Here is a 27,134-nt window from a genome sequence, read left to right on the forward strand (position 1 = left end):
TAAACGCTGGAGGGTGTGGTTAAACACTGGTGGTTAGACGCTGGGTGGTGTGAACGCTGGAGAGTGTGTGGTTAAACGCTGGAGGGTGTGTGGTTAAACGCTGGAGAGTGTGTGGTTAAACACTGGATGGTGTATGGTTAAACACTGGAGGGTGTGTGGTTAAACGCTGGAGAGTGTGTGGTTAAACACTGGAGGGTGTGTGGTTAAACACTGGAGGGTGTGTGGTTAAACACTGGAGAGAGTGTGGTTAAACGCTGGAGAGTGTGTGGTTAAACGCTGGAGGGTGTGTGGTTAAACACTGGAGGGTGTGTGGTTAAACACTGGAGAGTGTGTGGTTAAACGCTGGAGAGTGTGTGGTTAAACGCTGGCGAGTGTGTGGTTAAACACTGGAGGGTGTGTGGTTAAACGCTGGAGGGTGTGTGGTTAAACACTGGAGGGTGTGTGGTTAAACGCTGGAGAGAGTGTGGTTAAACACTGGATGGTGTGTGGTTAGATGTGGTTAAACACTGGATGGTGTGTGGTTAGATGTGGTTAAACACTGGATGGTGTGTGGTTAGATGTGGTTAAACACTGGATGGTGTGTGGTTAGATGTGGTTAAACGCTGGATGGTGTGTGGTTAGATGTGGTTAAACGCTGGATGGTGTGTGGTTAGATGTGGTTAAATGCTGGATGGTGTGTGGTTAGATATGGTTAAATGCTGGATGGTGTGTGGTTAGATGTGGTTAAACGCTGGATGGTGTGTGGTTAAACGCTGGAGGGTGTGGTTAAACACTGGTGGTTAGACGCTGGGTGGTGTGAACGCTGGAGAGTGTGTGGTTAAACGCTGGAGGGTGTGTGGTTAAACGCTGGAGAGTGTGTGGTTAAACACTGGATGGTGTATGGTTAAACACTGGAGGGTGTGTGGTTAAACGCTGGAGAGTGTGTGGTTAAACACTGGAGGGTGTGTGGTTAAACACTGGAGGGTGTGTGGTTAAACACTGGAGAGAGTGTGGTTAAACGCTGGAGAGTGTGTGGTTAAACGCTGGAGGGTGTGTGGTTAAACACTGGAGGGTGTGTGGTTAAACACTGGAGGGTGTGTGGTTAAACGCTGGATAGTGTGTGGTTAAACACTGGAGGGTGTGTGGTTAAACACTGGAGAGTGTGTGGTTAAACACTGGAGGGTGTGTGGTTAAACACTGGAGAGAGTTTGGTTAAACGCTGGAGGGTGTGTGGTTAAACGCTGGAGAGTGTGTGGTTAAACACTGGAGGGTGTGTGGTTAAACACTGGAGGGTGTGTGGTTAAACACTGGAGAGAGTGTGGTTAAACGCTGGAGAGAGTGTGGTTAAACGCTGGAGGGTGTGTGGTTAAACACTGGAGGGTGTGTGGTTAAACACTGGAGGGTGTGTGGTTAAACGCTGGATAGTGTGTGGTTAAACACTGGAGGGTGTGTGGTTAAACGCTGGAGAGTGTGTGGTTAAACGCTGGAGGGTGTGTGGTTAAACACTGGAGGGTGTGTGGTTAAACACTGGAGAGTGTGTGGTTAAACGCTGGAGGGTGTGTGGTTAAACGCTGGAGAGTGTGTGGTTAAACGCTGGAGGGTGTGTGGTTAAATGCTGGAGAGTGTGTGGTTAAACGCTGGAGAGTGTGTGGTTAAACGCTGGAGGGTGTGTGGTTAAATTCTGGAGAGTGTGTGGTTAAACGCTGGAGGGTGTGTGGTTAAACGCTGTGTGTGGTAACCTACCCTCTTCTGCTATTTCCAAGAACCAAATCATCCTATCACACGCTGGTTGACAAAGTTCATAATTAATTAGGTTCAATTGGCATTTCTGCAGGTTGCAGCTCCATGCTGACATTCAGTTTCATTAGGAAGATTGGTAGTATGAATATGGATGATGACATGGTTTTCATCTTAGAAGCTTGACTCTAACAGGTACAATAAACTCTTCTCCAAACCAAAATGTTCCTTCCCTCTGGAACCATATGATGTTCCCCCATGTTGCCTCCACTGCTGTGTCCCGCTGTATCATGGTCTCATCAGAAAACGTAAATAAAGTACTAATTGACCACAAGAAACAAGGTACATAGTGTATGTCATGTTATAGCCATAAGTAATATATTTACGTGTTGTATAAGTAATATATTTACATTTTGTATTAGCAAAAGTCCAAAACAAACACCACGACCGGGAGTTGAACCAACAATGATTATGGGCACGGGCAACTGGTCATTCTCTCGTCACTAGACTAATCCACCCATCCACCCTAATACAAACACAGCAATACTTTGATTATGGTTTGTTTTAACGTCTAATGGTTATGGTTAAAGGTTAAGGTTAGGGTTAGGGTTCGACGGTTATGAAGGTAACAGTGTGGCTAGTGTTAGGGTTCGATGGTTATGATTAGTTTAAGGTAACAATGTGGTTATGGTTAGGGTTTGGGCAAGGCAAAAAATCTTGGCCTTGGTAGTCTTGAGGTCTAGACACTTCACATTGCGAGTGTCCCGAGTTTGCTCCCCAGCAGGGGAACTCAAAGGTTTTCTGAAAATGTGAAAAAGTAAACAAACAAATTTTTTTTTAAATTAAATATATATATGTACAATTAACACAGTGTACATTTCCGAAACAATACGTAAATATGTTACTTATTACATAAAGTACAATATGTACACAACCTAAATACACAATATGTACAATACCTTTATTCCTGTGGTCGATTAGTTCTTTATTTACATATTTTAGTAAGATTGGGCTGCTCCATCTCAGCCGTCCTGTCTCAAGAAAGAAAAAAGTCCTACTTTATGCCCCAAAACGAGCTTCTAGTGTCATAGCAAGAAAGACTCAATACTTCCGTAGCTCAAATCAAAGGAATATACTGTAGCAACTATATTGAATAACGTGCAAAACACCCATCCTCTCACCCTTCTTTCACTGTTAGCATCTCATCATTCTTCTCTCCTCACCCATTACATAAAAAGCGATATCTCTTCTTTGATTGTGAGACGCAATTATCTCTCGAGTCATTTGACATTTTAACACAGCTGTGAACCCCTCTCCCCCCCCCCCCTCTCTCTCTCTCCCCCCCCCCTCTCTCTCTCTCTCCCTCCCTCCCTCTCCCCCCCCTCTCTCTCTCTCTCTCTCTCTTTATCTCTCTCTCCCCCCCCTCCCTCTCCCCCTCCCCCCCCTCTCTCTCTCCCCTCCACCCTCCTGTATCTCTGTCTCCTGCTCTGATTGCCCCAAGCTGTGCTGTTGTTGACGCTGTTCTCTCTTGTGCGTTGTCACTGTCACGGGACGAGATGGGAGGCGAGTGCGTGGACGGCCGGTCCGCGTGAGCCACTGATCAACAAACGGATAAGACGGAGTGACATTAAATGAACGGGCAACGTCAGTGGAACTGCAGAAGAAATCCTGTTTATTACCAAAAAGTCAAAAGCACAGAATAAGGGGTAGGGGGGTACAACACTTAAAGGTAGACACTCTAGGCAAAAGAGCCCTGCTTGGTATTGCACTTTGTTTACATTTTTTGTTTTGTTTCTGACATGTGGGTTGGAGTTTGGTAGCTTATTATACTGTGATTTTCTCCAGACCTCTCTTGGCAATAGCAACCCCTCTCTCCTATCCCCACTCAACTCACACATCGGACCAAAACTGCATTTTTCTTTTTACAAAGTGCAATAGCACACAAGGGCTCTTTTGCCTAGATGTTTTACAGATTTTCTACCTTTAAATGTTTCCAAAACACTCATTGTGTCCATCACGTTGTTTCATCAACTGTAAACAGTCATAAAACGGTATTATTATTCTTCATATCAGCTTATATTTGTGGGAACATACAAAGCACAGAAAGAAAATAATGCATGCATGAGAGAACACAAAAAAAAATTAATGCATTGAACATCACTGTAGACAAAGACGTCAACATCCTAACAGATATATGGGTTTTGGATATACACACACGACAGGATATTATGTACAGACACTTCTTTCACTGTGTTTTAGCACATCAACATTTCATATTAAATACACTATTACACTAACAATATGCCATATGTTATTGGGGTAAATCATGACATAATTTTCCAACTCAATACATGGCATGACACTTTATGACACGATGTCTGTCGTCCAAAATCACAGTCTCACTCCGGGTCCGGTATATGGCATGTCGGTGCTGCTTGTGGCAAACTACTTCTCCCCACATGTATTCAAGCTCAATATTTGATCATACAGAGACCATGAGAAGGAAAAGCTTAACAACCGTAACAACAATATGCAAAAAAACTTTGGATTTCCGGGATGCTTTTCTTTAATGACACAGCTCAGAAATGACATGTGTCTCTCGTCTGCCACTGTCAAACACGTCGCCACACGTCAGCGTGACACGTTGTGACAACTGTCACCCCCCCCCCCCCCCCCCAACCCCATTGTGTTCCTCCCCATAGTAGCGTAGACACCCTGCTTCATGACGGCGGTACGGATGAAGTGAAGTGGAACAGCAGTCTGGTTACCACTAACCAGAGCCATGGCCTTATTGATTCACCTAGTCTAATCTTGGACAGCGGAGGCATTGGGGAGGGGTCGGACAATAAAACTGACCATGGATCAGTGGCTATAGGAGCAATGTCAACCTTACTGCCAGAGCGAAGTGAATGACAGGAGGTGACTGTACTCTCACGTTTTTTTTTACCTTTCACCCCTGCCGCCCCAAACCCACCCCCCAGACACAACCCCACCCCTCCCCAGCCACCCCCGGTCTTCAGTCGGCATACAGGATGAACCCCGAGAAGGTGCTGTATTTGTTGCTGTTGCCCCCATGGGCCTTGCCCCCATCCAGTTTGATGAAGACCTCATCTCCGGCGTCCAGATGAAGGATGACACTGTTGCTGGCGTAGTCATAACTCTGATCCTGGTCTTGGGCGATGGCACTGGCCCTGACCTGCAAACAAAATAAATAAATAAAAGACAGACGGAGAGAGTGAGTGAGTGAGAGAGAGAGAGAGAGATGAAAGCCAGGAGGAGTATGTGTGTGGAGAGACTGAGTGAATGAGTCGTGTGCTATTATTCCACAAAAACAAAAAAAAGATGGGTGTTTACTTTGTGCTCACGTTGTCGTCGATGTGAGTGATGTCTCAATAGGGATGTTGCTTGAAATGTATCAAAAACGCTGTTGACACACAAAAAGTCTCAGAAACAAAAAGAGACGACAAACGAGTCACGGACAGACATGTTCTCCCTGTCCCTGACCAGAACACACAGTACCACAGACCAGAACACACAGTACCACAGATCAGAACACACAGTACCACAGACCAGAACACACAGTACCACAGACCAGTACACACAGTACCACAGACCAGTACACACAGTACCACAGAGCAGTACACACAGTACCACAGACCAGAACACACAGTACCACAGACCAGAACACACAGTACCACAGACCAGAACACACAGTACCACAGACCAGTACACACAGTACCACAGACCAGTACACACAGTACCACAGAGCAGTACACACAGTACCACAGACCAGAACACACAGTACCACAGACCAGAACACACAGTACCACAGACCAGTACACACAGTACCACAGACCAGAACACACAGTACCACAGAGCAGTACACACAGTACCACAGACCAGTACCACAGACCAGAACACACAGTACCACAGACCAGTATCACAGACCAGTACACACAGTACCACAGACCAGTATCACAGACCAGTACACACAGTACTACCACAGACCAGTACACACAGTACCACAGACCAGAACACACAGTACCACAGAACAGCACCATATCTGTCTATTACTATTACCTGTTTATTATGTCTATTTTATTATTTAGTATTATTGCACAATCAAAGCGGGCATGGCCACCCGCATTTCACTGTATGATGCCCTGGTATGTATGTGACAAATAAACCTCTTGATTCTTGAATCACCTATTTACACATGTATGACCACAAATAAGATCTTCGTAACAAAGGTGGACTGAATAGGAATTTGAGACCACAGTACGTTATTAATGTCCCCTGTGGCAAATACAATATGAATAAGGGCCGTGACTCAACTGAAACAGCTCAAGAGTCAGACTGGCCTGCTGGAAGGGAGGGGAAGGCAGTGCACTGGGTATCATCTCTTATGCTTAATGGTCTACTCTTTCTGCGCACACATCTCAAGAGTTGGAACATTGGACAATGGTCAATCTGTTAATGCAGGCTAATTACTAGCCAGCCAGCCAGTCAGCCACCAAAGACAGCCAGCTAGCCAGGAGAGGACGCGACCCTGGTCAGACGCCTCTGGTCAGACGCCTCTGGTTTTAGCTCCGCAACGATGTACTCACTTTTAGCTATTATGTTTGTTTTTGCTACTTTTTTATTTAAAGCAACACTGGCGGGTACGTCATACGACCGTCAGACACTTATGGACCTGAACCCCGGGCTCAAAGAGGAGTTTGGAGACACTTTTGACCTAGAATGGCCAGCAGAAATCAGACGGGAGGATGGCGGCAAAGAAAAGAACAAAGGCGACGGCAGGAGAAGACACAGAGGGAGACGAGGAGGTATCAGATTGAGACTAAAAAGAGCTGCTTACCGCCCAGCAATTCCATCCATCTTTCTGGCGAATGCCCGTTCGTTGGAGGGTAGGATGGATGATCTGAGAGCGAGGGTCCGGTTCCAACGGGAGATGAGAGACATCAACATTATATGTCTCACAGAGACATGGCTCACGTCGACGACCCCAGACAAAAGCGTCTCTCCCTCGGATGCCTTCACAGTCTTACGTGCAGATCGCAACGCTGGCTCAGGAAAGACCATCGGCGGCGGAGTCTGCCTCATCACGAACAATTCCTGGGTTAATCCCGAGGGGGTGCAGGTCCTCTCAAACTCGTGTTCGCCGGACTTGGAACATCTTTCTATCCTATGTCGTCCGTTTCACCTCCCGAGGGAGTTCACAGCAGTCGTCATGACTGCCGTGTATATTCCCCCACACGCGAATACGGGCAAAGCGCTGGGCGAATTACACGATCATCTCAACAGTCACCAGATCAAACACCCAGACGCAGCGATGGTAGTGGCCGGCGATTTCAACCAGGCCAACCTGAAGAAAGTGATGCCGTCCTTTTTTCAACACATCACTTGCTCCACCAGAGGGAAGAACACACTCGACCACTGCTATTCCCCGTTCAAAGCGGGTTACAAGGCAGTAGCCGCTCCGCCATTAACGGGGTCCACAAGCTCGAGCGATCATGACTCCATCTTGCTATTTCCGGCATATCAACAGAGATCACGTGACGCCGTCGTGTCACGTGAGATAAAGAAGTGGACCGACGAATCAGAGGCCACGCTCAAGGACGTGCTTGCAGACACGGATTGGGATATGTTCATAGGAAGTGCCAGTGACGTCAGTGAACTAGCAGACATAGTGGTGTGCTACATAACAACAATAGCTGATGGTATTGTCCTCAGGAAAACGGTGCGGATTTTCCCAAACCAGAAACCGTGGGTGGATAGCACTATTAGAGCAGCTCTGAACTCTCGTACCACCGCCTACAACCTGGGTAGAGAGTCAGGAAACATGGAGGAGTATAAGGCTTCAGTCTATACTCTACGCAAAGCTGTCAAACTTGCTAAGAGGACATATGCTGACAAACTGGAGACACAAATGGCACAAAACGACACAAGAGGATTATGGCAGGGACTGAAGACAATAACTGACTATAAAGTCAGCGCCCCATCAATGGGGAGCGACGACGCCTCCCTCGCGGACAAGCTCAACACCTTCTACGCTCGGTTTGGTGTAGACAGTGGCGCTGCCGGCTCTCCGGCTAGTGACGTCACTGGCGCGCCGGCTGTTGTGGAGGGGGGGGGGCAACCGCGAGGGGGGGGGGACGCTCTCTCGTTGTCGGAACACAGTGTGAGAAGAGCATTTATGCAGGTGAACACCAGGAAGGCTGCTGGCCCAGATGGCATAACAGGACGTATACTCAAGACCTGTGCCAACCAGCTGGCCCCTGTGTTCACCGCCATATTTAATCAATCACTGGCGGAGTCAGTGGTCCCTGCCTGCTTCAAGAGGTCTACCATCATCCCTGTGCCGAAGAAACCCTCCCCAGCATGTCCAAATGACTACAGACCGGTGGCACTCACCTCTGTGGTCATGAAATGTTTCGAGAGGCTGGTCAAGGACCACATTTGTGCCTCCCTCCCCAGTGATATGGACCCTATGCAATTTGCATACAGGACAAACAGGTCCACCGACGACGCGGTCTCCCAGGTACTGCACAGCACCCTCTCGCACCTTGACCGTCAGAAGGGGGGCTATGTGAGACTGTTGTTCATTGACTACAGCTCAGCGTTCAACACCATAGTCCCCACCAGACTGGTGGACAAGCTGATCGAGCTAGGTCTGAGCTCCGCCCTGAGCGCCTGGGTACTGGACTTTCTGAGCGAAAGACCCCAGGCGGTCAGGGTGGGGGGTCAGACCTCCAACACCATCACCCTGAGCATCGGGTCCCCCCAGGGCTGTGTTCTGAGCCCCCTGCTGTACTCACTCTACACACACGACTGTGTGGCCAAGTTCAGCTCCAACTCCATAGTGAAGTTCGCAGATGACACAGTGGTGGTGGGGCTGATCTCGGACAACGACGAGAAGGCCTACCGGGAGGAGGTTGAGGTACTGGAACGCTGGTGCCAGGACAACAGCCTGCTCCTGAACATTGGCAAAACCAAGGAACTGATCGTGGATTATAGGAGAGGACAGCAGGAGACACACACACCACTGATGATAAACGGGGCTACCGTGGACAGGGTGAGCAGCTTCAAGTACCTGGGGGTCCACATCTCAGAGGACCTGACATGGTCAACACACATAGGCACAGTAGTAAAGAAGGCGAAACAGCGTCTCTACCACCTGAGACAGTTAAGGAAGTTCAGAGTATCGGGGAAGATACTCCAGTCCTTCTACTCAGGAGCTGTAGAGAGCATCCTGACCGGAAACATCACTGCCTGGTATGGAAACAGCACGGCACAGGACAAGAAGGCCCTACAGAAAGTGGTGCGCTCAGCCGAGCGTACCACGGGTATTGCACTACCCCCCCTGCAGGTTCTATACAACAAGAGGTGCAAATCCAGAGCCTGTAGGATAATGAAAGACCCTCACCACCCCAATAACAGCCTGTTTCAGCTGCTGAGGTCAGGCAGACGCCTGCAAATCCCAGCTACTAGGACAGAGCGGCTTAGGCTCAGCTTCTTCCCCCAGGCCATCAGAGCCATGAACAATGTACATTGAGTGCTCAGAACATTGAACTGTCCACACACAAGCACACATGAACACACACACGACACGCACACTGTGCACGCTCACACACGAGCAGCCACTTAACACTTTAACATGAGCGGGCACACACTCATGTCGCACACACGCACACTTATGGCCAAAGGAAAGGACACTTTAAATTAGAATAACAGGAACAGTGTATTGCACTACCAAAGCTAACTAGCATGTCACACATGCGCTGTAAATAACTATGTACAGATACCGAGATGTCACTCCATGTTACCTGCTACCTGTTACTGCACAATGTTGTTTCTTCTTTTGATTCTATTATATGTACCACTGTATTGCACATCGTTGCGGGCAAGACCACCCGCATTTCATTGTATACCTGTATGCCGTGACAATTAAAACTCTTGACTTGACTTGACTTGAGCCACTAAAGACAGCCAGCCAGTCAGTCACAAAAGGACATGTCCACACTAAGACAGACAGCCAGCCAGTCACCACAGAGAGTCAGCCAGTCACCAAAGAACATTCGTCCACATTAACACATGGGGTGTTTGGGAGACTGGCTGTTCCGGAGGGGTTCACATGCTTTCGAGCAACACTGTACTTATTGTACTTATTTTATGCCTATTCTTGCACTTATGCACTTTCTACATTGCACTATTTATATCTTTTATACCTATTCTTATTCTATTGTTTTTATTCTGTCAACTGTATGCTAATTGTATGCCTATGTAAATTTTTGGCTATTTGCTGTGAAGCACTTTGAGCTGCAATCCATGTATGAAAGGTGCTATATAAATAAAGTTATTATTATTAAAGTTATTATTAAGACAGACAGCCAGCCAGTCACCAAAGGGCATGTTTGCAGGTGCAGGGTACACTATAACTTCACCAGACAAGTTAGAGAAGTGTATAAATCCCCCTCCCCATGGAAACAGAGGAATGGCAAAAGGATCACAAACAGAGAGAGATAACCAAAATGGCGGCACAAGGTTCTTAATTAGTGCCGGCTGAGCGAGAAAGTGCATGTCGCGGGTGCCGTGGGGTCTGAGGAGATGTTCGGCCATGGATGACAGGATGATGATGGATGTCAGGGGGATGAGGGTGACACAGCCTCAACCCTTATCATTATCTCCCTCCTTCCCGCCTTCCCTCCCCAGAGTCCCTCCACTCCTCCATTTGTCTCCTAACCCTGACGCTGTCTTCCACTCTGATGATGGAGGATACAGCGGTGCAGGTGACCGGAGGTACAACACCTTTACAACCTGTTTCATACACACAGGTTCTCAAGTGGGTTGACTTGATTTCACCAATCAACCACATTTCCAAGAGCCATTGGATACAAGCCATCTAGACATGCAAAGTCTGTCTCGTCAATGTAAAGTCTGTTGTCAATGTAAAGTCTGTCTCGTCAATGTAAAGTCTATCTCGTCAATGTAAAGTCTGCCTCGTCAATGTAAAGTTTGTCTCATCAATGTAAAGTTTGTCTCATCAATGTAAAGTTTGTCTCGTCAATGTAAAGTCTGTTGTCAATGTAAAGTCTTAATAAATCCTCCTTTTGAGGACGATTTGCCCACAGGCACTTTGGCGACCTCTAGTGGCTCGGTGTGCATATTCTTTAATACAATATATATATCGAATTAAAGCCCCATTTGTTCCCTGTTGATAACCCTTTCAGGTGACAACATCCGTTCAACGGTTCTCGAGTTACATGCCGATATTTGAGGCTTGCGCAAAGTATACGATATTACGCACACAATACTACTCTCGACTCTTGGGGCTCTAGTTCCGTCAATCATTTGGCGACCTCGAAAATGAATGGACAGAGTTGTAGCCAATGAGTGTGGCTTTCCAATGATATCCCAGCTGCGGATGTACATATCAGGGATCTAGGTGAAAAACTCACAAGCGAAAATAGGAAGAGAAAAACCGCAGAATGAATTGAAGTCTATGAGAAAACTGAGCTTTTCTTTTGTACAAAGTTTACCAAAATCACTCCTAATCACTCATTTCTGAATGGATATATTTTTTTTTTAATCCACTTTTTCTCCCATTTTCAATTTTTCTACCATCCCAATTTTCGTATCATCCAATTCAACCCTCCCCTGTCTTTGAACACTGTTTCATGCCTCCCACAAGCCGGCTGCAATGTGGACTAAGTCATACATAGCACGAGTCCCCTCCGATACGCATCTTTCCACCTGCGCGTCTCGATCTTTCAGCGGCAGGGGTCTGGGCTTTGGAGGGGCCCCGCCCCCGTCGCTTCCTGATTCTACTGCGCAGGCGCACCAACCGACCTGTAGGAGTCGCTGTCCACAACGCCCGATCCCCACCCATCAGTTTCCCCCCCCCTAATACTGCCAATGTGTATTAGTGCGGACGACCAGCTAAACTGAAAGCAATGTGGAGCGCTGGGCTCGAACAGGGAGGCATACCTGTTCGAGCCCAGTCTCCAGTATTCGTGGTGAGCGCCTTGCTCACTGCACCACGTAGCCACCCCTGAATGGATATTTATGAAGTTTGGACAGTTACTACATAAGGCTTCAGGCTATGTATGAATTTCTGGGGAAATACTACTTCTGGACTACTAACTACTACAGAAAAACTTGAGTAACAAGTTTTTCTACAACTCAAGTTCAAACCTATGCTACTCTATTTCATTAGCACTAAAAGTGATCTTTCTTTATTGTAACATAAACTTCAGAATGTTATCTTTCAAAAGAGACTATAAGTATAAAGTATAGTATTTTGGTTTGCAAAATAGGTATGCAGTCGTAAAAATTGCCACTTTTCTGCCCGCATGTTAGTCTTAAACATGGTCTTTGCTCAATGCCAACTCCCAAGGCTTAAAACACACCAGAAGACAAAATATGGTAAATATCATGATCCAATATCAAACTGATAAGACCGATAATTCCTACCACCTCATGCTTCCATGGATTTGAAACGGCACAAGCGTTGAACTGGACAGCCCCCTTGGCAACTGATGTGTGATGCAGTTGCACTGTTGGCACTCACTTCATGGCATATATATATGATTAGATGTGTAATACGCCAAGATACACAGGCTGGCAGCTTGCCACTGTGCATCCTTGTTATGGGGGGACTGTAAGACCAGACTCAGCCAGACCCTAAATCATAACACACATGAATGCATGACTACTCAATTTAGTCTGTCAGTGCACTTGCTCCTCTCTGCTCCTTGAGCATTTCCATGCAAGTTCATTCCGGTGCATGATTCAAGGGGTTGGCACAGTTTCACATAATATGGCAATGTCAGTTAAGGGCTAGATTTTGAGTTGAATTATCCAATAGCTGTTGCTTTTGAAATATATATACGGTATACATATGAATAATTACAAAAAAAAATTATAATCTATTTTGTGGTCACCGTGAGTCTAGATTGTATGTATTGTGAGTATGAAGATTAAGGTTTTACCCACCAGGCCATTTTTTATGAGATCAGCCCACATGCTGGTTCCGTCTCCTCCCCTCATCAGCACGTTGTAGATGAAGAAGTAGGTGCCGGGGACCTTGCAGGTGAACTTGCCCGTGGCGCCTTCGTAGTTATCCCCGATGTTAGTCACCACGTCGTCGAACCGCAGAATGTCGTAACCTTCTTGAGGGTTTCGCAGTCCCGAGAAAAACGCCACACGGGCCGCGGCGCTGTGGGTGGCCACGCTAAGCGCCCCTTTGGCCCCTACGCCCAGCACGGTCCCCGCCTTGACGTCGTCCCTGCCATCTCCCGGCGGTCCCTTGGGTCCCGGAGGACCCGGCTCTCCGGGCAGTCCCGGGAGTCCGGGCTTCCCCGGGCGTCCCGGCTTCCCCTGCGGCCCGTGGGTGCCGTAGGTGGGCAGCGGTGGGCCGATGCTGTGGTCGCCCGGGGGGGCGTCTGCCTCGCTGTCCGGCCGGAGGCCCGCCACGGCGGTGTTGGTGGCCACTTGTGCGCCTGCCGTGCCGGTGCCGGGAAAAGCGTCACACACCATGCGGCAGGTGCCCAGCATCTCGTAGTGGCTGGCGGCACTGTTGTCATCGGTGCCCACGGAGCTGACCAGCACGGGGATGAGGACCACCAGGACGAGGACCAGCATGACCCCGACGGCAGCCGCGACCAGGGTCTTCCGCCCGATGCTCAGCCTGGGAAGGGGCTGCGCTGCCAGCGTGGAGCTCTCCGGGGCGAGAATGGTGACTGCCGGGCGCGTGGCACCACGTCCACCTGGCCGAAAAACACACACAGCGACGGATCCCCCCGGAGACACCGCACACAAAACTGGAGCTTCTCTCTCTCTCCCTCTCTCTCTCACTCTGTGTCTCACTCTGTGTCTCTCTCTGTGTGTGTGTGTGTGTGTGTGTGTGTGTGTGTATGTATGCGTGTGTGTGTGTGTGTGTGTGTGTGTGTGTGTGTGTGTGTGTGTGTGTGTGTGTGTAGGTGTGTTTGTTTTTCTATCCTGCTGGGGACCATGACCTGACATATCACTCACGCCGTGGGGACCCATTTTTCCCGTGGGGACCGAGTCCTGGTCCCCACGGGCACGAGCATTGCAATCAATAGAAAACAGCTTGCTGATATGCCTGGTGCTATTTTTTTTGAGAAAAAAAAAAGGTCCCCTGGAAGTAAATTTTCAAGACTTTGTGTGTGCCCTTGTGGTTACACACGGTATTGCGGTGTGTGAGTTTGCTTGGCGGGGTCCGGTTCCTGAATCTGTGTGTGTGTGTGCCCTTGTGGTTACACACGGTATTGCATGTGTGCGCTCTTGTGGTTACACACGATATTGCGGTGTGTGTGTGCGCTCTTGTGGTTGCAGTGTGTGTGTGTGTGTAAGTGTGTAACATTTGGTCATTTGTGCACATAGTACCACTATAAAAACAATAGTCCTCATTTCATTGGACTGTAAATTTAATTACTGTATTCAAAGGATTGAAAATGTTATTAACAGATTGCACATTACACACTGGTGCTGTAGAGACATCACATTACACACTGTGTAGTGCTGTAGACATTGATTGATTGATTGATTGATTGATTGATTGATTGATTGATTGATTGATTGATTGATTGATTGATTGATTGATTGATTGATTGTACATTTTATTAACAGATTGCAGAATGGGTACAATACAGTACGGCTCAATACACACAATTGTTAAGGGGGTGCAGACCAGAGAAAGACTTTCGTCTTGTTTACATCAGGGTCCCCCATTTTCAATTCATCATAACATACATTACATACATGACATACAGATAGACAGTACTGTTACATCCAGACATTTATGACATACCAGATCTACAAATATACAGTACTGTTTAAGAGTACAATGTCTGTCATATATTGTAGACCCTGGCGTTGGAAACTCTGATTAATAGACAGTTTCTAAGAAGAGAGTACTGTTACATTATATACATTTGAGAGTATATACATTTGAGGGGGAAGAAACTGTACATTGGAGGAGGTTGGGTAGGTGGGGTGGGGGGCGACGGTGAGTGGGTGGGGTGGAAGGCGGGGACTCTGTCTGTAAATAAACAGTACTGTATATTTGTATATCTTGTATGTCATAAATGTTATGATTTGACTGCCTCTTTGAACTGCTCAGGCAAGCGATACCGGAGTCTCAGGGAAAGCACAGAGATACTCAGAAGGAGCTTCTATCCCCAGGCCATCAGGATCGATGCTCAACGACAATAACACTATGTAACAAACCATCAAATACACTCACAGCACACACATCCACACGTACACACTTACTTTAAATAAACAACTCACTGTAGCACCCACTTTAGACACTTTAACACACTTTATATTTATTGGTAAAGAGATTTGCACTACAACTGATACGTCATTGCACCTTACCCTAAGTTGTACCTCATCCCACTTCTGCATTGTACTGTATATTGTATTGTAACTCAGTAACTTTTTCTCTACTCTGCATTGTATATTGTATATATCATGCATATTGAACACTTTTGTTTACACTTTCTATTTTATACTTATTTTATACTTATCTATTTTTATCTAGCACACTCTCAGGAGCAAAACAGAAAGAAGCATTTCATATAAAAGTATTCTGTATTTTTGTATGACAACTAATAAAGAAACTTGATTAATTGAAAATGGGGGACCCTGATGTAAACAAGTCTTTCTCTGGTTTGCATCCCCTTAACAATTGTGTGTATTGAGCCGTACTGTATTGTACCCATTCTGCAATCTGTTAAATAAAATGTTCAATCAATCAATCAAACCATACAAGCTAGCTGTCTAGTTAGCTTGCATTAGCTCACTCTAATTAGCTCGCTAGCTAGATTACTAGTTAGTATGATAAGCCAAAAGCTTATCATAAAAAAACACATATATTGACAGAATCATTGGTCCAAGTCATAACTGGTAGCTAGCTAATGCGATCTAGCTTGCTAGCATGAGCTATCTTACTAACTACATAGTTAGCACAAGCTAGCTTGCTAACTAGCTAGCGCAAGCTAGCTTGCTAAACAGGAAGCTGACTTGCTAACTAGCTAGCGCGAGCTAGCTTGCTAAATGGGTACAATACAGTACGGCTCAATACACACAATTGTTAAGGGGATGCAGACCAGAGAAAGACTTTCGTCTTGTTTACATCAGGGTCCCCCATTTTCAATTCATCATAACATACATTACATACATGACATACAGATAGACAGTACTGTTACATCCAGACATTTATGACATACCAGATCTACAAATATACAGTACAGTACTGTTTAAGAGTACAATGCCTGTCATATATTGTAGACCCTGGCGTTGGAAACTCTGATTAATAGACAGTTTCTAAGAAGAGAGTACTGTTACATTATATACATTTGAGAGTATATACATTTGAGGGGGAAGAAACTGTACATTGGAGGAGGTTGGGTAGGTGGGGTGGGGGGGGGGGTGAGTAGGTGGGGTGGGGGGGGGGGACTCTGTCTGTAAATAAACAGTACTGTATATTTGTATATCTTGTATGTCATAAATGTTATGATTTGACTGCCTCTTTGAACTGCTCAGGCAAGCGATACCGGAGTCTCAGGGAAACCACAGAGATACTCAGAAGGAGCTTCTATCCCCAGGCCATCAGGATCGATGCTCAACGACAATAACACTATGTAACAAACCATCAAATACACTCACAGCACACACATCCACACGTACACACTCACTTTAAATAAACAACTCACTGTAGCACCCACTTTAGACACTTTAACACACTTTATATTTATTGGTAAAGAGATTTGCACTACAACTGATACATCATTGCACCTTACCCTAAGTTGTACCTCATCCCACTTCTGCATTGTACTGTATATTGTATTGTAACTCAGTAACTTTTTCTCTACTCTGCATTGTATATTGTATATATCATGCATATTGAACACTTTTGTTTACACTTTCTATTTTATACTTATTTTATACTTATCTATTTTTATCTAGCACACTCTCAGGAGCAAAACAGAAAGAAGCATTTCATATAAAAGTATTCTGTATTTTTGTATGACAACTAATAAAGAAACTTGATTAATTGAAAATGGGGGACCCTGATGTAAACAAGTCTTTCTCTGGTTTGCATCCCCTTAACAATTGTGTGTATTGAGCCATACTGTATTGTACCCATTCTGCAATCTGTTAAATAAAATGTTCAATCAATCAATCAAACCATACAAGCTAGCTGTCTAGTTAGCTTGCATTAGCTCACTCTAATTAGCTCGCTAGCTAGATTGCTAGTTAGTATGATAAGCCAAAAGCTTATCATAAAAAAACACATATATTGACAGAATCATTGGTCCAAGTCATAACTGGTAGCTAGCTAATGCGATCTAGCTTGCTAGCATGAGCTATCTTACTAACTACATAGTTAGCACAAGCTAGCTTGCTAACTAGCTAGCGCAAGCTAGCTTGCTAAACAGGAAGCTGACTTGCTAACTAGCTAGCGCGAGCTAGCTTGCTAAATGGGTACAATACAGTACGGCTCAATACACACAATTGTTAAGGGGATGCAGACCAGAGAAAGACTTTCGTCTTGTTTACATCAGGGTCCCCCATTTTCAATTCATCATAACATACATTACATACATGACATACAGATAGACAGTACTGTTACATCCAGACATTTATGACATACCAGATCTACAAATATACAGTACAGTACTGTTTAAGAGTACAATGCCTGTCATATATTGTAGACCCTGGCGTTGGAAACTCTGATTAATAGACCGTTTCTAAGAAGAGAGTACTGTTACATTATATACATTTGAGAGTATATACATTTGAGGGGGAAGAAACTGTACAACTGTACAAACAAAACTGTACATTGGAATATTGACAAGACCATACTTGGTAATTTACTGTACATTGGAGGGAGTTGTGTTAGGACAATTACAGGGGCCAGTTTCGAATTGCAGTCTCCCGGATCTATTGTACAAAAGCTGTAGCAGCCAATCAACTATAGATGTAGGCAAAGAAGTTTATGCCTGTATTTTTTTACTGTTGTGAAGCACTTTGAACTGCAATTTCTGTATGAAAAGTGCTATACAAATAAAATTATTATTATTATATTATTATATTAATATGTATTAATATGTAATATGTACCTACACAAATAAAAAATGTTGTCCATTGAGCACATTAACTGTACGTTATCTCTCCAAACAAACAAGCACACGTCGTCAAGAACATGTCCTGACTTTTGCCCAAGACCAGAGCTGCTTAAAAATATACTGAATTCTGTGGTCCCCACGTTTACCAACGCTCTAACTGCATTCGCCCATCCCCCATCCAGGTGCAATTCACACACACCGGTCCCCATCATGGCTATGCCCATCCCCCAACTTAGCTTCACCTCGAGGGAGTCGAGGCTGCAGTAACCTCGTTCCCAGCTTTATTGTGAGAAGGTGCTGTGAGCAGGTACTTTCAGTTCAGACTGGACTGAGAGGGCAGTAGCATGTACTCACAGAGACCAATATATGAAGATACATTATTGCTAAGGAATGCTAAGACAAGGTAAGCCAATTAAAAAAAAGCGAAATATGTTGGGCCAGTATATTGGTTGAATTGATTGGTTCATGACTTGGTTAAACAACGATTAGCATGCTAAGCTAGTTTCTGTTTAGACTATACTGAATTCGGCCGAATACGTTAGTCATAACTGGTAGCTAGCTAATGCGATCTAGCTTGCTAGCATGAGCTATCTTACTAACTACATAGTTAGCACAAGCTAGCTTGCTAACTAGCTAGCGCAAGCTAGCTTGCTAAATAGGAAGCTGACTTGCTAACTAGCTAGCGCAAGCTAGCTTGCTAAACAGGAAGCTGTTGCAAGCTAGCGACACAGCTATAACTTGTATGGTAGTAATACATAATGGTAGTAAGACTAGATTACAGTAATAGCTTGCTAGATATACTGTTCAGGCTAAAGGATCATGCTAATCTGGCCAAAGGAACTAGCTATTTGCTAGACATCACAAGCTATAGCTCTATGCAGTAACTAACTATACAAGCACATCAAGTCATTTCAGACTATAGAAACCCTAACTCTAACCCTAACCCTAGGGTGAAAGGTGTAATACATTTATGCAGTTTGCTCAGTGGTGGCCAAAATTATTAGAACACTTGGCATATTTAAGAGTTTTCAGTTGTTGTTGTTGTTCTTCAATTGACCATTAAAATAGTATCACTGTTAGCTAGCCAAATTCGTTAGCTGATGTTAGCTTCTGCAGGGCAGTATCACTGGCAGTGTTAGGTATCCTAGCTAGCTAACTGTAAAGGACAGGAACAGTCAATTATCATGTTTTTGTTTCATTTTGTGAAAAATGCACTTTGTAATATATTTGCTTTTCAAAAGCTCATAAACACTGTTGGTGACTTGAGCATAATTATTAACTTAGCTACTGTAGCTGTTCTTGTCATTTTAAGCTATCATGATGAATGCAATGCTTTTTACTATAATTATATAATCTCTCCTAGGGTCATTATTGAAGTATTTTGGCACCCCACCTCTTGCCTATAATGTGCAGAGGATATACCAGCACAGGTGGATATTGACCAAGCTCAGGAGGACACACTAGCCAAGGTACATGATCCCTTTCAAAGTGCTCATATTCATAACTGTTCTTAAAGTCTTACATTTAATAATCACAATTTTGGGCCTTAAAAAGTCAGTCTTAAATGGTATTGATTAGGAAATGACTTCTATGTTGCGATAACTTCTCTCTATCATGTTTAAATGTGTTTGGGGGGGAAATGTCGGGGCTGCCTGAATACTTTAGACAACAAATGTTTGTTTCCGCGTCTCTGATTGGCCAGGTCATTTCTGGTCATGTGACATGTACGCCCAATCGTGGGACCGTAAGTGTCTACACTGGTTAAGCTCAGGTGCTCTTTCGGAGTTGGTTAAGGTTAGAGTTTGTCTTAGACTTAGAGCATGGCGATAGAACACCTGCCCTTCTTTCGACGGTTAAGCTTAGCCACTCTTTCGAAGTTGGTTAAGGTTAGAGTTGTCTTAGAGCATGGCGATAGAACACCAGGTAGTTTGCAGGCTGTTAGACCCGGAAATAGGCGCAGAACTTGCTGTCCCACGATTGGCGCACATGTCACATGACCTGGCCAATCAGAGCGCAAAACTCGCATGCGGAAACAAACATTTGTTGTTGAAAGTATTCACCCGTCCGGGCTGCAGAGTAACAGCCTATCAGGCCAATACATATGGAATTACTTCTTAGTCATTTTCCTTAATAGTTCTTTAGATATTTATTAGATTCCATTGAAAGGGGTCTTAAAAAGGTCTTAAAAATTCTTAAATGTAACCTGTTGAAACTTGCAGGAACCCTGTCCGTCAACATCCACCTTCAGTGAGACCATAACACCTGCCCATCATGAAGATGACGTGTCACCCACCTCTGCAAGCAGCAGTATGACCATCACCACTAAAGGTTTGACCTCACAAGACCCTGCACAATGGCCAAGTGTCATAGGCCATACCCAACAATGTTGTAATAAACGTTATTTTGCTACCTTTACGATTAATTGCAAATATTTTCATCTTGAGCTATAGATTGTGGATAAATACGCACAGAAAGGTACACCATGCCAACGTTAATGCTTTATTTATCTAAAACGAGACTATTTAGAAATGGTAAATGGGGAAATACATTGCATTCCACAGAGGGTGGAACAGGAAAAAAACGAAAATGACGTAACCACTACACCTCCCTATACAGGTCAAAGATAGTTTCCTCCCCAAAATACAGCGAACATGGCTTCTGTATTCGGTTAGCACAGACTCAGTCTTCTGTTTGATATTATAAAAAAAAAAATTATGAATAAATGCCTTGTAGTTAAAAAAAAGCTTGAATTTCTGACTTCTTTATTACATTTCTTTTTTTTATCTCTCCCGTCCTCCCCAATTTTTTAACTAACCAGCCACCACTGACACACAGTGGGGGATGTTTTTAAAAAAAAGAATTGTCTACTGTCTAACTGTATCCATGCATGTTTGACTGTGCCTGCAGGTGAGAACTCATCAAGAAGGTGTCTCAAGTGTACCTATACAATCTACAGATGGACGACAGCACAGTCTGCAGCATGTGAGCCCACAAAGGCAGCATTTATTGACCCAGAGACCTCAGACAGCCACAGCCGGTCCACGTCTGAGAGCCCAATAGCAGAGGCCACTGGAGGCCAGAGCAACCATGATTGTTCACCAGGTCAGAGCCGGTATCAAAGAGTCAATTATAGGCACAACTCCCAATATTATACGTGTACAAACACTTTGGGCTAGATCCACAAAGAATGGATTGCATGGTGCTAATTGCACCATTACTTACAATTCATCATGAATTGAAAATGGGGGACCCTGATGTAAACAAGACTAAAGTCTTTCTCTGGTCTGCATCCCCTTAACAATTGTGTGTATTTAGCCGTACTGTACTTCTCTGGATCATGTTTAAATGTGTTTGGGGGGGAAATGTACAGGCTGAAAAGTAAGCAGTATGGTAATAGCGAATACATGGAATTACTTCTTAGTAATTGTCCTTAATAGTTCTTTGCTGGTATGGCAACATATTAGATTATATTGAAAGTGGTCTTAAAAGGTCTTAAATGTAACCTGTTGAAACTTGCAGGAACCCTGTCCGTCAACATCCACCTTCAGTGAGACCATAACACCTGCCCATCATGAAGATGACGTGTCACCCACCTCTACAAGCAGCAGTATCACCACCACCACCACCACTAAAGGTTTGACCTCACAAGACCCTGCACTATGGCCAAGTAGGCCATACCCAACAATGTGGTATCAAGGGGACCAATACAGGTCAAAGATATTGTTTTTCCCCAAAATCCAGCGAACATGGCTTCTGTATTCGGTGTAGTCAGTCTTCTGTTTGATATTATAAAAAAAATATATATGATGAATAAATGCCTTGTAGTTAAAGAAAGCTTGAATTTCGGACTTCTTTATTACTTTTAATCTCTCCCGTCCTCCCCAATTTTTTAACGCACCAGCCACCAATGACACACACATTGTGGGATGTTTTAAAAATAAAATGTTTGCTTCACCAAAAAATTTGGTCAGCAGCCGCCACTGCACATCACATATACCATTTACCATTTACCATTATAGTCCCTTTTGAGCCATGTCTTCAGGCTGGACTTGAATCTAACAGCATTGACCATGATTTTCAGGTCACTGGGCAGACAGCTGCAGAATACAAAAATTACTCCTTCCCCATACAACTCCTGTATCTGACTGGCACAACCAAGATATTTCACAGATGTTTTGTCGGTGAGAACAGTATCTCCTATTCTAATGTTAAAACCTGGTGATTTTCTGAGCCTGACCTTTGACCCAAATAGGATGGACTCAGTCTTCCCCACATGGAGGGACAGCTTGTTGTAGCCTAGCCAGTCACTAACCATCTCTAGTTCTGCACTCAATATCTGCTCAACCACTTGTTTGTCTTTATGAGACACTAGTAAGACCTCGGTTTACTGTATTACATGGTCAACAATTGTGGTTATAATTTCATTTGAGACAGATGTTCTTCTGCCTCCTTGGCCACGACCCCGTCCATGACCCTGTCCTTCGTTGTGCAACCTCAGCTGCACCAACTTGCTCCATGTTGCTCCTTTCTTCAGGTTTATAAGCAGCTTTTTATGTAGTGGTGAAGATATTATCAATTGTATTGCAATGCTACTCACCTGGGCAAGGCTGTTGAAGGTAATGAGACATTAGTACAAACACCTGTTGGAATTGATTTAGTGATCTGCCTGTGTAGCAATAAGCAATTGAACATTGATGTAGTATTAGGTGGCTGTATTCTGAGACTGGAGCATATGATTTAGAGTTTTGCACTTTGTATTAACAGTTTTGCACTTGATATGTAAGCATAGCATTTAGTATCTTAGAGTATGCATTTTTAAAGTCAGTTTAGCAATTCGCATTTTGAGTTTTGCACATTGAAACTCTGATGTGCAAAATGCGTCAAAGCAGTCGTAAAAAACTGTAACAAGAGCCCCAAACAATGGAAGGTAGTGTATTGTTTTGAATTGATTGTATGTTATGTGCAGTGCCTAACAGTGGTGTTGATAGTATGCCAATGAACATAACAGAGATCATTTTGTTTGGCCCCCCCTCGTCCACCCAAACACTCTCCAACAGCCTAGGACAACTCTCCACCCACCTCAAACCCCACGTCAAGAGCCTGGGTGTAATCTTTGATCTTCAAGGCACTATCGGGTGCAGTACCCCTATACATCACCGAGCTCATCACCCCCTACGTAGCACCCAGGTCACTAAGATCCTCCAACCAGGCTCGGCTGGCCCCCCCCCCCCCCCCCGCACCAGACTAAAAAAGAGAGGCGATCGCTCCTTCAAGGCCGTAGCCCTCAAACTATGGAACCAGCTTCCCCTGGAGATTCGATCTGCCCCTACGCTGGAGACATTTAAGGCCCGTTTAAAAACCCACTTTTATTCCCTAGCCTTCGATTAATCCTGATTCTCGGATACCCTAACCCACACACTCCCATGCAATTTTATCCTGGCCCCTCCCTCTTGTATCTCTTCTTGTGCTCCTCTGTCCCTGGTGTGCTATACTGTACTTTGTGCTCCCCTATCCGCTTGTCCTTTTGTACTGTCCTGTCCTGTTGTGCCTTTTTATATTTGTGTATTTTATAGGACATTGATTTTATGCTTTGACTGTACTGTACAGCACGTTGGTTGGCTCTCGAGCTTTTAAATGTGCTCTATAAATAAATTACTTGACTTGACTATAACCTGTATACAGCCTGATGGGATCCAGCCTTTCTAAAGGGTCTAGAGACATGATTTTAACTGCTAAAATCATTATATTTGTTTGTTAACACACAAAAAAAAGAAACATGAAATCCCTCCCCCCCATGGGGACCGGTCCCCATGGGGGGAGGGATTTCAGGTTTCTTTTTTTTTTAAGAGTTGGGAAAATGTCAAGTGGTTTTTGTGTTCACAAAAAATTCAAATGATTTTAGCAGTTAAAATCATGTCTCTAGACCCTTTAGAAAGGCTGGATCCCATCAGGCTGTATACAGTCATGTGGTCCCCATGAGGTAGTATAAACCAGTAGATATCAGATTTTTTTTTTTTTTGGAGAGTTTTCAAAATGTCAAGTGGTTTTTGTGTTAACAAAAAAATATAATGATTTTAGCAGTTAAAATCATGTCTCTAGACCCTTTAGAAAGGCTGGATCCCATCAGGCTGTATACAGTCATTGGTCCCCACGATGTAGCATAAACCCGTATAGGTGTGTGTGTGTGTGTGTGTGTGTGTCGAGTCAGGGGAGGGCGTCGCGTTGTGGAGTCAGACGGATGGGAATAAAGTCATCAAAAGGAGGAGTAAGAGAGAGACTGAGAGAAAGGAAGAGAGAGAGAGACTAAGAGAAAGGGAGAGAGAGATAGGGAGGGAGGGAACAAGATGCACGAGAGAAGAAAAAAAGAGAAGAGTGAACAACATGCACACTCTGTATGATTCAGGGCTGGGGAGGAGGGGGGGCGGGCGGGGGTCTTTCTCCTGCAGATGGTGGAACAACTACAGAAGAAACATCAGATCCATGGACCTCTGACAGAGCGTACCTTCAGGACACACAGCACATCCAATCATGCTGTATTCCTGAGGCCACTGAGCCCCCTGTAAGTGCACACAGAAGCAGTAGTAGCAGTGTTGCTTCTGTGTATTAATGTAGAGCAGACAGTCTCTACAAGTGTGAGTTATTGATGTGGTTGTATTGACACTGGAGTTTGGCCACGGTAAAAATATGTATGTATGTGTGTGTGTGTGTATTATTATTATTATTATTATTATTATTATTATTATTATTATTATTATTATTATTATTATTATTATTATTATTATTATTATTATTATTATTATTATCATTATTATTATCATTATTATGTTCTATTCTATTACTTAAAAAAAATTATATTATATAATTTTTTATCTTTTATATGATTATTTAATTTAATTAATTAATTATTATTTCTACTTTTATTATTATTATATTTTTTCCTGCCTGTACCTCCCCTCCCCGCTCCCCCATGCTGCTATGATGATGCCTGAACTGCCCCAAGGGGATCAATAAAGGAACACTTGACTTGACTTGACTTAAAGCATCAACAATACTTGAAGCTGGGGTTGACCACATCGTTAGAATGTTCAATTCTCCCAATTTTAATCAATTTAACGTAAAAATAAATGCCTTCAACTTGTGGGGAGGGCAGTAATCCCACCAATGCCGCCCCTTGTATAGCTCATGTGACTTATTAGAGGAAGTTAGTTGGTTAATCTCCCTTTGAAAGATCTCTGATCTTTGGTCACAGTGGAAAATAATAATAATTTTAATTAAATTAAATATTATTATTATTATTATTATTATTATTATTATTATTATTATTATTATTATTATTATTATTATTATTATTATTATTATTATTATTCCATAATGAAGGAATTATGCATGGGGCACTACACAATGTCAAGTTTAAATGAGAGAAAACTATCATCGCAGGGGCATAGCAGTGCGGCTGAGTCAGCCACCTCTGGCCACGCTCCCTTCAGCTGATGATGACACAGTGGACCTCAACCTTTTAGAGCAGAGAGACGCTAACTGTAACTGAGGGGTACAATTCCCTGACTGTATTACTAGATATGATACTTACTACCACTACCTTTGTACTTAATATTCGGCCACCCAGTACACGGCATAAATATATTATCATAAACACTCTCACGTAGATGAAACGGATCCAACACAAATGTACGAAGTCGAAGTATGCGTTTATTACTACACAGCAATGGTGTGTAGAGCAAGCACGTAATCACTTAATTACATTTATGAATTGAAATAGTATGCACTTTTATGGCAAAGAGTATTCGTCGGTATATCAATAGAGAATGTCCAATCTCTGATGGCGCAGGTGGTAAATATACGACCTGGAATAGTTAAGGAATAACAGCAATGATACTTTAATGATTATATACTAGATACACTAAGGGGGGGTTAATCCGGTCGCTTGTAAGCCGACAGGAGTAGGAGGGGGGGGGGGGGTAGAATCCGGCTGCCTCGTCCGGCCAAGGGTATCCCAGGTGAACCCACTGTAGTGCCGTTCAATGCGCCGGCGATCCTTGGACCACAGATGAAAGCAGGTGGACTCTTTGTGGGCCGGCTCTCTCCGGTCCACGGGGGAGAGACGTGAAGCGACCTCGTCTTGCAGAGCGTCTCCTCACCTTGCGTCCTCTCCAGGGGGGGGGGGGTTCCAACACACGGCAGTGTCGGGGGTCTTTATCCATGGAATAATCAAAGTATACAAAGCATAATCCGTGCCTGGGAAGGCGGGCTGTCGTCGGTAGAATAATCCGGTATACAGGTCCACTCGCTCGTCGGCTCTGGGGCTCCTCGGGTGCAGCTTCACATGGGGTCAACCACCCTGGGTAAGCAGCCAGTTCTCTGCCCGAAACGATGGGGTACTGACTACGGTGGTATTCTCACCGCACGAAGCACTATATATTAACAGACTATTATTAGCTTAATAGACTACGTCCAACTCGACGATATAGTGCCAAATATGACTATTCAAATATTAATATACACGATGTCTCAATACCGATGGTAGGCGAACTTGGCCTTACTCCCACACGTGGCGTCGCGGGGAGGCTTTACGTCTGTGACTCTATTGGAGGGTAAGAAACTGGACTGAAAAGAAAGTCCTACTTTAGTAGCGCAGTATATATACGCACTATGAACAAATAGTCCCATTAGTGGTGCGGTAGCCAGATTCCTACGCGGAACTAGGACTTGTTCGTACATGTGGAGCGGTACGTTTGAACTGGGTCTGAGGGGTATGGCAGCCTGGCACCAAGGTCTCGACCAATAGTAGAATGGAGACTATTATGGGATGTTCAGTAGGCTAGAATGGATATTCAATGCATATTGTACAAGGAATATACAAGGGATATCAGGGAATATTAGAGAATATACAAATACAATTAAATATATATATATAAATAAATATATATATTCGGTTCAATCTGGCCCTTCACAACACTAACTATGTACGTCTTTTCATGACAAGGGAAGGACAGACGTTTCATGACCTACCGTGGCCGTCAGACAAAGGAAAACAAAGGTAATTTTAAGATTGAAAAGGGGGATAATAATCGACAATGAAAAAAACACTTGTGTACCCGAACAAAAATACCTGGGCCCTCATTTATCAATGGTGCGTGTAACTGAGGGGTTACAAAACCCTGACTGTATTAAAGATTGTGATATATTAAACCACTACTAGTTATGTACTTTAATTACTGGCCAAACAGTACATCAAATATTGAT

The 27,134-nt window shown here is 44.2% G+C and overlaps 1 protein-coding gene across 1 annotated transcript; it reads right to left on the minus strand.

The window, feature by feature from the left end:
• Window positions 1-4,732: 4,732 nt before the first annotated feature.
• c1ql1l (complement component 1, q subcomponent-like 1-like) lies at window positions 4,733-13,374 on the minus strand (the record flags this gene model as incomplete). The annotated part of the gene is made up of 2 exons (XM_084322793.1): window positions 12,712-13,374; window positions 4,733-4,912 (listed from the first exon to the last, which is right to left on the minus strand). The coding sequence occupies exons 1-2, from the start codon at window positions 13,357-13,359 to the stop codon at window positions 4,733-4,735; spliced, it is 828 nt and encodes a 275-aa protein (XP_084178919.1). The 5' UTR covers window positions 13,360-13,374.
• Window positions 13,375-27,134: the final 13,760 nt, after the last annotated feature.

The sequence above is a fragment of the Notolepis coatsorum genome (genome assembly GCF_963971535.1).
Source record: "Notolepis coatsorum genome assembly, chromosome: 10".
Lineage (NCBI taxonomy): Eukaryota > Metazoa > Chordata > Actinopteri > Aulopiformes > Paralepididae > Notolepis > Notolepis coatsorum.